We start from the raw sequence: 11,562 nt of genomic DNA on the forward strand, positions 1-11,562 counted from the left end.
CAACCAAATGATGAATTGTTGAACTTCGATTTCTTAAATCGATTTGTAACCGGGTTGGTTTTGATTTTTGGTCTAGTTTGAATTCGATTTTCCATACAAATGTATACAAAACTATTCAAATTTTAATTTTTTTAATGAATTTTGGAGTGTTTCGGTTTCTTACCGGTTTGGTTTCGGTTTCGGTCCGGGTTTTGAGCCGATTTCGGTTTGGTTTCGGGTTCATCTGGTTTTCGGTGCGGTTCGGTTTGGTTTTGGGGTTACAATACTTGAAACCGAACCGAACCAATAAGGCTTCGGTTCGGTTCGGTCCGGGTTGTTATCGGTTCGGTCCGGCCGGTTTTACCGGTTCGGTTTCGGAATTGACACCCCTACATAGGACATGTCCTTTTTAGACTTTTAATGAAACAAATAACCTAAATGCCATGATTTTCAATCTTGGTATTAAAGATTGGATCAAATGTATGTCCTGGCCTGACCAAATATTTGTCTTATATGGATAGGATACAATAGGTATCAATTTGTGCTAACATATCCCGATTCACTTAATTCTATCCCAACAGTGTTGCCAAAAGTTTTCTAATCCTGACAATTCGCTCAATCCTAGAATTATATATTAAATCATTACACTTATAATGCAACATTATGGCCTTCCCTAGATTCTACACTAGCGAGAGCCTCATGCATTGGGTACGTACTTTACAATTTTAATGTAATATATAATCCAAATACCACGATTTTTAATCTTGGTATTGAATATTGGATCAAACAATTCCAATCGTGAACTGACCACATATTTGCCAATATTGGATAGGATACTAAAGGTATCAATTTGATTTGTGCTAACATATCCCAATTTGCATAATCCGATCCCAACAACATTGCCAAAAGTATTTTTTGTTGTCACATGTCCAAGAAAGTTTTTATGTTGTAATGTGTCCAATTCGCTTAATCTGATCCCAACAACATCGCATGAAGTTTTCTTCTTGTCACGTGTCCAATTTGTCATGTGTCCAATTCGCTTAGTCTGATCCCGACAATTATTGCATGAAGTGTTCTTGTTGTCACGTGTCTAATCTCGCTTAGTCCAATCTTGACAACATAGCCAGAAGTTTTCTTGTTATCATGTGTCCAAGAAATTTTTTCTGTTGTCATATGTCCAATTCGCTTAATCCGATCCCGACAACATTGCATGAAGTCTTCTTTTTGTCATGTTTCCAATTCACTTAATTTGATTCAGACTATATTCTCAAAAGTTTTCCTAATGTTACATGTCCAATTCGCTTAATCTAATCCCGACAATATTACCAAAGGTTTTCCTATTGTCATGTGTCCAATAAATTTTTCTTGTTATCACGTGTCTAATTTACTTAATCCGATCTCTACAACATTGCCAAAAGTTTTCTTATTGTTACTATGTCTAAGAAAGTTTTCTTACTATCAATATCTCTAAGAAAGTTTTCTAGTTGTCACGTGTTCAATTCACTTAATCTAATCCCGATAATATTGCCAAAAGTTTTCTTATTGTGTCATGTGAGAAGGTTTTCTATCTTATACACTTACTTCGTGCCAATAAAAGATTAATTTGGCAAGTTTGACTATTAGATATTAGGAAATGGTTTACATACGTCATGCGTAAATACTATATCCAAATTCAGTTATGGAAAGAAGAATGCAACTCGGTAGCATCCCCCTACACCCTCTCACATGGGGCAATAAAAATGACCACCCCATTTCCTTTCCTTGAATGCCCATGCACACGCTCCCATGGGCCCCCACGTAACCAAACAGCAAACACCTTCCCTGCAATTGTATTCTCAATCATACTATGTCATACCCCTATATATGCCCAGGCAAGTACACGATGATTTATGCATCATATTGATAGCCCTAATTTTTGTAATGCTTTGTTTTCCACATTCCAAACTCTGATTGGCCTATCCAATCTACCACATGGCAAGGGGTAAGCCCGGCTTGCCTTGCCCGTTTACAAGTCCGACTCGGCTTGACACGTTTAGCTCGATCATTTATATGTATTTTTTTTGATAAAATAGGATATATATTATTATTTTTTTATCAATTATTGAATATAATTAAGTGTATTGTATTTTCTAAATAGTTGATGATGTAATAAAATAAATTAAAGTATCTTAAATCTTAGATAATTAAAGACCATTTAAAGTGTGCTTAAGGCTTTATTGGTACATGACTCCATTTAAGGCCCGATTATAGCCCGATTAGGAGAAGCCCAGTTAAAGCTTAGAACCTAATCGAACTGAACATGAGATCGACCAAGACTGACTCAATCCTTAAATAGGTAGGTCATGTTCCAAGGATATAAACCTACCAAGCCCAATTAGGCCCGACTGAGATTGGCCCGACCTGATCGATTGACAACCCTATAAAATATTATTTATGCGAAAAAATTTACAATGTAACTTTTTTTTTTTGGTAAAGAAAAAATTTACAACTGTGACAAACAATGCCTAACGATCTCATTTCTTAGATCAAACTCTTCTCCAATGACTACACCCTTCAATGTTTTTTTAATTACCATTCAAGGACAGAGGGGGCTTGATCATGTATCCCAACATTTGTCAATATTTAGGGATATTTGTCCAAACCTTTCTAGTTCTTGGATGGGGTGATCGGTGGATGATGTTGGATGGGATCCAAATCCTCATAGAGGGAGAGAGAACTTATCAAAGAGAGAGACTGAAACCTCTGGATTAAAAAAAAAAAAGTGGTTAACCGTCGACGGTCATGTAACAGTAAAAACGCAAGCAAAAGCCCCACCTTATTTTTAATAGTTGAGCCATCTATACGTCGGTGGCAGAGTTAAACTAATCCATTCCACGCCCGGAGGCGCAAAGAGTCCGAGGAATGCAGGGACATGAAACCCACAGAGCCTATAAGAAGTTTTAGATAGAAGCGATGTACTAGACCAGCACTCGCCGGTGATCGCCATATCATCCATCTTTTGACGCCGGAGAAGAAGCCTGGATTCTGGGAGCTCAAATCAACCTGAAAGTTTGAAAGTTGAAACTCCGCATTGCCAAAGTCAAATGTCAAAAACGTAATTCTCTAATCTCACATAGCTTTGGTTCGACCCATCAAACTTGCAGTGCAAGAAAGCGACTACTTAAATTCTCTTGAAGACAACCCTTTTTGGTATTAAATGTAATGAGCCGGAGGTGGTCGAGCTCGGTGACGAGGATGGCGGAGGAGATCAGCAAGGCTGACGCGCAGTCTTCTGCAGCATCATTGACATCTTCCAATTCGAGATGGGCTTGGCCTTCTGTTCTTCGCTGGATCCCTACCTCAACCGATCATATTATCGCTTCTGAGAAACGTCTCCTCTCCTTAGTCAAGTATGACCCATCTCTTCGAAACCCTAATTTTGTTACTTTCGTCTGATTCTCTCTTTGTTGAAACTGAGATTTCTACGTTTTAGGTGCATTCGGTCTATCAATGAATTGAATTTCGACGTTATGTATTGAACTTAATTTTGAATTTCGAGCTTTACGAACCCTGGCCTTGGAATTCTGCTTCCTGCGAACTTTTCCCGGAATAATTCAGATAGAGATTCCTTAATCAAAATATTGGAACCGTATTTGTGAGAAATACTGATGTTAAATACCTTACCATTACGCCCAAAAGCCATAGGTCTTGATTAAAATACATAAACACCAGTTGAACATTGCTAGATTTCCCATTTATGTAATTAGTGTTTCTTTGGCTGATTAACTGGATTGACTTGTTTCACAGAACTCCGTATGTTCAAGAACAGGTTAATATAGGATCTGGGCCACCAGGGTCTAAGATCAAGTGGTTTCGTTCTTCAAGTGATGAACCTAGGTTTATCAATACAGTTACATTCGACAGTAAGGAAGATTCTCCCACGCTTGTTATGGTTCACGGTTATGCTGCTTCTCAAGGGTTCTTCTTCAGGAATTTTGATGCTCTTGCTAGTCGTTTCAGGGTCATTGCTATTGACCAGCTTGGGTGAGTTAATTTCTTTCTGATGCTTATTTGCTTTTCCCCTCATGTTAGTGAATTTTCTGATGATTGTCTTGATTGTATTTTAAATCAAAATAAATTCTTCCCTCTGGCCTGCAATCAATGGCCCACTGTTGCTCACTTGTGGAGATGGAAACTCTCATTGCAAGATGGCCTGTTAATTGTTTCATCCTCGTAATTGCTTATAACATCATGGTTCTGACATGTGCATTTCATTGAATAAATTCAACCTCTTCCCACCCCGCTCCCTAATCATGCTTAGGGGATGATAAATTGAAGTGAACCCAATAATTAAACAAAACTAAACACTACACTATACTGAAAAAAAAAAAAAAATAGTGTGCCAAAAAGGGAAAAAAATAAAGTATCAGCAGTACTCTTGGTGGAGCCCATCTACTGTAAACCCTTGCTGTGGTGCTCTTCTTTTGCGAAAAAGGAGCTTAGCATGATCTTGTATCAACTTCCCTGGTACAGAAAATTCAACCTTATACTAGATGTTTATGCATCACAAACTGAAACTATACACAAACTAGGGCTGGTTTGTGAAAATTATGAGTACATGTAATGCAATATGATTTATGTAGCTTTATCAAAAGGTGGCCAAAGGAAGCCCAATGCATCCATACTGACATCCTGATCTAAGAATGTCCGTTTGTACTTCCGATTTGGAAGGATTTCTAGAAGTCACGGAATGTGTTGGGCCTGTGCCAGATTCCTTTGTGGTTAACATCAGATAATGTGATGGTTTTCTATCTTACCCCTCCCCCTCTCAAAATTTTTAAAAAAGATTGTATTTCATTTTAGGTTCTTGAGTTAGCTAGCAATGTAGAGATCATCAAGGAAAGTACGTGCACAATGTCCTATGAAGAAACATTGAGGAATTGCTTTTTTTTTTCCTAAAACTATCTATGCTTTATTTACCTTTTTCAACTATGGTTTGTCTTTATATTGGATATCTACAATTTTTGTCAACTTGAAAAAAGTGCTTGTCTAGGAATTAACTACACTGAAGTCTGCATTTTTGTCTTACTTGAATGCTTCACTTTTTCAAGCATGCCTTTTATTATTACTCATTCTGAAGAATTTCTTGTCATATGGACATTCTCTTTTGTACTCTATTTTCTTTGAAACAACTGTTGTATCTTTTTTCTTAATATGTTTTTCATTGCAGTTGGGGTGGGTCAAGCAGGCCTGACTTTACATGCAAAAGCACTGAAGGTTAGCCATTATGAACTTAAGTTAGGCTGGCATGGTTATATTTTTTTCTTTTCTAATCATTAAATTATTTGATTGTATGCCTAATAGGATAATTTGGGAGGTCTAAAACACCATTTTTGTACATTGTTGTTGTGGATATGTGGTTTTGGAGAGCATCAAATACCTATGCTTCACGTCTAAATCAACAAAAAGAAGAGAGTAATTAATCAACCAATCATCTAAGACAAGAGCAATTAATCAACCAATCATCTGTGATGTTATTCATTCTTTTCTATCGTTTTCCATCTATGCCACTAAGGGGGTGTCAAACTATAAGAGATACAATGTTACTCTAAAATGTATTCCCTTTTGTTCATTGTTGTTGTTGCGAATTTCTGGCTTGGAGAGCATCAAACGCCTATGCTTATCTAAATCAACAATAAGAAGAGTGCAATTAATCAACCAATCGTCTATGATGTTATTCATTCCTTCTTATTGTTCTCCATCTTGCCACTAAGGGGGTGTCAAATTATAAGATATACGATGTTACTCTAAAATGTACTTGTTGATTTCATTGACGCTGCCTTTCCCTACAAGTTCGAGCGTTTAGGTAAAATGGTATTAAGCAGGGAGGTTGAATGTTCGACTCCTTGTGGAGGTGCATCAGAAGAGTTTTCCTGCTATTTTCTTATCCCTTGGTGCTGCGCAAAGGGAATATTTCGTGAGCTCTATGTGCAAGAACCATGTGATCTTGACCTGCACACACCGGGGGGGGGGGAGTTTTAGGTGAAATGGTAGCTAACATGGTATTAGAGCAAGTAGGTCGAATGTTCCACTCCTGGAAAGTGCGTCGGAAGAGTTTTCCCGATATGACCGTGGTATCAAAACAGGGAGGTCAAATGTTTGACTCCTAGGAAGTGCATCGGAAGAGTTTTCCTGATATTTTAGATTTCCCGATATTTTCTTCTCCCTAGGGTGCTACGCAAATGAAATGTTGTGTGAGCTCCATGTGCATGAACCATGGAATCTTGGCCTGCATGTGCAGGGGAGTGTTGATGTATACATTGATGCTGCCCTTCCCTAATAGTTCGAGCTTTTAGGTGAAATGGTAGGGAACAACACTCCCTTTTGTTCATTGTTGTTTTGGATTTTTGGTTTTAGAGAGCATCAAATGCCTATGCTTCTCACCTAAATCAACAATAAGAAGAGTGCAATTGATCAACCAATCATGTATAGTGTTTTTCATTCCTCTCCATCGTTCTTTACCCATGCCACTAAGGGTCAAACTATAAGAGATACAATGATTTCCTTAAAAATGTACTCCCTCTGTCCCACAAAGACCCCTTTTTTATGGTGTATGCCATCTTGTTTTTCCATGACAGCATTAAATGCTTTAAAATTTTCTTATTTACCCTTCCCTTAACATTTTAAATGTATTTAATAGGGAGAGATGATAGTGTATTAATAATAATAATGGAGGGCGAATTTGGAAGACTGATAGAAAATACTGGAGTTATAAAAGTAGTAACAGACCCCCTTTAGAAAGTGAGATTATTCAAACTTGAGAGTCTCTGGGGAATGTAGGGAGTATATTTACACAGGGCCACATGCTTATATTTTCCATGATTTTCCTTGGGAGATTAGGAATTATTGGTATTTTGATATGGACAAGTTCCTGCATGAAATAACCTTCTTCCCGCTTCTGTTGACATTTTAATGCAGAAACTGAGGCTTGGTTCATTGATTCCTTTGAGGAATGGCGTAAAGCCAAAAATCTCAGCAATTTTATTTTACTAGGACATTCTTTCGGGGGATATGTTGCAGCAAAGTATGCCCTCAAGGTGAACATATTTTTAATCTACATTTTTTGTAGTCTGAGGAGAAGGAAAATCATGGCTTTAATCTTATATAAGAGGTCACTTTATATTGCTGTAGCATCCTGAGCACATCCAGCACTTGATTTTGGTGGGACCTGCTGGATTTTCATCCGAGTCAGATGGAAAATCTGAGTGGCTGACTAAGTTCAGAGCCACTTGGAAAGGAGCTGTTATGAACCATCTTTGGGAGTCTAACTTTACTCCTCAGACAGTTGTCCGGTAATTCTCTTTTCCCTATAGTGTTTTATTTCTTGATTCTTAGTTTGTCTATTTGAGTGTGTGTGCGTGCATGAGTATTCTTATTCCTTTTCCCTGGAATGCATTTGCATGACTACACTACTTGAGAAGGTTCTCGTAACGGATTTTCTTTTTGGTAAGCAGCATAAAAGTATTACTCTTTTCCAACAATAGTTGGCTTTTTTTCCATTTTTTATGTCCCAAATTGTTTGTCCATTTGCAAGTCAAGTAATGGATTTTTGATAAGTTTATCCCTTGCCCCTTGTCAACTTTTACCTGATCTCAAATCCAGGAAAAATAAGTGCATGAAAAATATTTTGGAAGGAAATATTGAAATGTTAATGCTTTAAACAGCTTAGAATTTGGGATTTTTCAAACAGATTGGTCATTGTGGGACAGAGAGAGTACATGTACTGTAATGGGAAAAAGTGTAGAAATATGACCTTTTTTTTTTTTTTTTAATTGTAACATTATAGTTTGTGAAGACAGTGCTTGTAAGCTTATCCACTAGGTACATGCTATATGAGTGTCAAATACTAAACAAAAAGTTAAGCTTATACAAAAAGTTCTCATACCTATTGGAGTCAAGCCGAGACTCTTTCTTATTTTTCCGTAGTAGGCTTCCACTTGGCTCCTCTTCCTCATCGATTGGGCTTGCTCTCATCTAAGAAAAAATTTAGCCCTTTATTGCTCCGCGAGCAAGGAGTGAATGAACCTCAATCTTCATATCAACATATGAACATTCTTTGTCCATTATTTCCTCATCTTCCTATTCATAAGCCACTGCTCACTTCGACTTTTCCAATTTCCCATAGAATCTCCGGGGCTTTCCTAGCCACAATAGTTTTGGGAGATTTTTTGGATTCTTCTCTTTATTGTTATCAAAATCTGATCAAAACGTACATATCCTCTTAGACAATATCTTACATTGCCCTGGTAGATGAAGTTTTATCGATGCCGGCATGTCTACTCTAATCTTAAATATGTATTTGGTTCTGTGATTCCACAGACTTAAGACTAGTTCTAATGTAAGATCAAATCACAAGTGATCTAATCCTAGGCAGGATCTTTACTAAATTCAATATAAACCAAATTCAGGGATAGAAAAATGAATTAAAAAAAAAAAAAAGAGAGAATAAAGAAAAGAAAGAGAATTCGATGGAGGGTTGAGAAGGGGGAAGAAGAACTAGTGAATGGGCATCTCACCTTCTGATTTAGGCATCTCACCCACAACAGCATAAGCCATCTTTTTTGTAATCAATAAATAGCCACTTACAAACTTATATAGAAGACTCAAAACTGATTCAAACCCTAAAAGGAAAGGCCTAACCCAATCCCTAACTAACTAAGAAACCTAAACTGGCTAGGAAATTGAAATAACAAAGGAAATAGACTCAAAACAGGACTCTAACTAAACTAATGAATTATATCCCGTTTTCCTACTTTCTATCCATAATTTAGGTCCATTAAAGTTGCCCATTACAAAGAAAACTCATGGGATTAAAGGTCCAACACATACATAACCCAACCCAATGCTTATTTGCAATAAAATAAGTTCATTAAGTGTCTTATTTGCATCAATTCTCCCTCTCTTAGAAAAAATTCGTCCTCAAATTTTGTAGAGTGTGAGGGTGATTATATCATGGTGCGCGTCCCTCTTCAAGCTGTAGAAAAATTTAGGTAGCTCTTTGATAATAAGGATGTAGTCTAGAATGTGAGGAGCTCGATCTTTAAGATACTTTAATAGGATGATGAACTCTATATGCTCAACTTCAACAACCTCAGATGTATTCATGGGATCATCCACATGAATGCCTTCAACCACTGTGTTCTTGACCTCCACAATTTCAATCTCAAGCTCTTTAGGATCTTCCTCTTGGCTATTCATGGTCATTACAGTTGTTGTAGTGTCAAGTTTCTCAGTCTCAACCTCATTGTCCATTGTAGCAACCTTGTTACTTTCGAATTCTTCCACATGAGTCTCGTTGATGGGAACATCAATGACTAGCTCTTCCTTGACAATAGGAATTGCTGGAATTTCTTCAACGCTAACCTCAACTTTTTTGACTCTGGTTCATTGGTAGGAGGGGTCTTCTCTTGTTGCTCCTTTGCAATTTGTTGCAATATAATGGTCAGGTGGTTAAACAATTCATTCATGCTCTTGTCACATGTGGGTGGCTTTTGGGGACCTGTAGATGTATTCTGATGGGAATCCTGTGGAGGGAAGAGTCTTCTTTGGATATATGTAAGGAGGTATTGTGACGCTAAGTCGTACTTCATCTCTCCCAAGTCCTAGGCTCATGTCCTTGAACTCGGAATTGCTTTTCATGGACTCTCCACCAATCTCTAGCACAACCAATCAATCGGAAACAAACAAATTGAAGCTTTCATGTCTCTGTCATGTTATAGTAGTCAAAATATTCCTCCAGAGAATCTAGTCAATCAAGGATGTAGCATGTATCCCTTTGTCCAGCAAAGTAACGAACTTTTGGAACCATTTTCGGTTAGGCTCTAATACCAAATAATGTAAGATCAAATCACAAGTGATCCAATCCTAGGCAGGATCTTTACTAAATTCAATATAAACCAAATTCAGGGACTGAAAGAATGAATAAAGAAAAAAAATAAGAGACTAAAGAAAAGAAAGAGAATTCAATGGAGGATTGAGAAGGGGGAAGAAGAACTAGTGAATGGGCATCTCACCCTCTAATTTAGGCATCTCACCAACAACAACATAAGCCATCTTTTTTTTCATTAATAAATTCCCCTTCATTGTTGTAACCACTTACAAACTAATATAGAAGACTCAAAACTAACTCAAACCTTAAAAAAGAAAGGCCTAACCTAATCCCTAACTAACTGTGAAACCTAAACTGATTAGGAAACTGAAATAACAAAGGAAATAGATTCAAAACAGGACTCTAATTAAACTAATGAATTAAATTCCTTTTTCCTACTTTCTACTCATAATTTAGGCCCATTAAAGTGTCCCATTACAAAGAAAACCCATGGGATCAAAGGCCCAACACATACATAATCCAACCCAACGCTTATTTGCAATAAAATAAGCCCATTAAGTGACTTATCTCCATCAAGTTCAAAAGAAAGTATTCTTCAGATTGTGACTTAAAAAAGAGGGTTTGGGAGGTAACTTGGGGATGGGTATCTTATAAACAGACAGTGAAATCTAAACTGCAGATGTATTAATAAATTACTTTTAGTAATGAAATTCTACTTTTTACATATTGTAAGTTTCTTGGAACTTTCCTGTCAGATATCCAACAATATTACAAATTCTGTAGCAAGCACATGCAGGGTTTACGTGATCATTAATGTTATCTCCTGCCACTGCTTCTCACATCAGTCACATGTGTTTTAGGCTCTTATGCTGACATTAAAAGCAAATCATTATTCTTTTCCCAGATATTTTAGTTTACATGGTAAAGCATAGCAAGGTTACACAGTTTTCCACTGGTTTTTCACATATGATCTTTGGTACTCTATTTGCAGAGGTTTAGGCCCCTGGGGTCCGGACTTGGTTCGCAGATATACAAGTGCTAGATTTGGTGTATATTCAACTGGTGCTGTATTGAATGAGGAAGAGTCCAAATTGCTTACAGGTAGTTTTATTTATTAAAATTTTCTATTATTCTATTACAGTTTGAGTTGTTAGTGTTTATTGCAGTCTGAGTTGTTAGTTATTGACACTCTTGGTGCAATGTAAGATTATGTATATCATACTCTAGCTGCCAAGGCTAGTGGAGAGTTATGCTTGAAGTATATATTTTCCTTTGGAGCATTTGCACGGTTGCCCCTTCTACAGAGGTTAGTATAGTATAAGTTATTTCATAAACCAGTAAGTGGTTATTATAAATTGTAGAATTGAAATGTTTCCGCTGTTCTTCTATCCCCCTCCCCCTTTCTTTTCCTGGCTGCTTGTTTGTTGATTTGTTTCTTCCAAATTGGCATATGAATGAGGCATGTTGTTACTTTAATCTTTGTTGCTTATGCTTGCAAACTCTTCCCAATTCGTTATATCATTTCTCCTAAATCCAAGTTTATGATAGATTGGTGCGCACATGTACTCATTACTATTAGACCCTTTTAGTACCAGCTTTTGTTTTTTTTGTTATTATATTTATTACATTGTGCACATGTTGTTACTTTAATCTTTGTTGCTTATGCTTGCAAACTCTTCCCAAATTGTTATGTCATTTCTCCTAAATCCAAGCTT

General features: G+C 37.0%; 1 protein-coding gene across 1 annotated transcript; it reads left to right on the forward strand.

The window, feature by feature from the left end:
* The first annotated feature begins 2,815 nt into the window (after nucleotides 1-2,815).
* On the forward strand, nucleotides 2,816-11,178 carry LOC122056916 (probable 1-acylglycerol-3-phosphate O-acyltransferase). The gene is made up of 7 exons (XM_042618885.1): nucleotides 2,816-3,368; nucleotides 3,766-4,002; nucleotides 5,189-5,235; nucleotides 6,937-7,055; nucleotides 7,150-7,310; nucleotides 10,839-10,948; nucleotides 11,054-11,178. Exons 1-7 carry the CDS (start codon nucleotides 3,181-3,183, stop codon nucleotides 11,161-11,163), a joined length of 972 nt encoding a protein of 323 aa, XP_042474819.1. The 5' UTR covers nucleotides 2,816-3,180; the 3' UTR covers nucleotides 11,164-11,178.
* The last annotated feature ends 384 nt before the right edge of the window (nucleotides 11,179-11,562 follow it).

Source organism: Macadamia integrifolia, chromosome 2 (genome assembly GCF_013358625.1).
Source record: "Macadamia integrifolia cultivar HAES 741 chromosome 2, SCU_Mint_v3, whole genome shotgun sequence".
Lineage (NCBI taxonomy): Eukaryota > Viridiplantae > Streptophyta > Magnoliopsida > Proteales > Proteaceae > Macadamia > Macadamia integrifolia.

Coding starts and splice junctions, on each gene's coding strand:
- LOC122056916 (XM_042618885.1), top strand. CDS start 3,181: ATGAGCCGGAGGTGGTCGAGCTCGGTGACGAGGATGGCGGAGGAGATC. Junction 7,056..7,149: donor CAGCAAAGTATGCCCTCAAG/GTGAACATATTT, acceptor ATATTGCTGTAG/CATCCTGAGCACATCCAGCA. Junction 7,311..10,838: donor ACTCCTCAGACAGTTGTCCG/GTAATTCTCTTT, acceptor CTCTATTTGCAG/AGGTTTAGGCCCCTGGGGTC.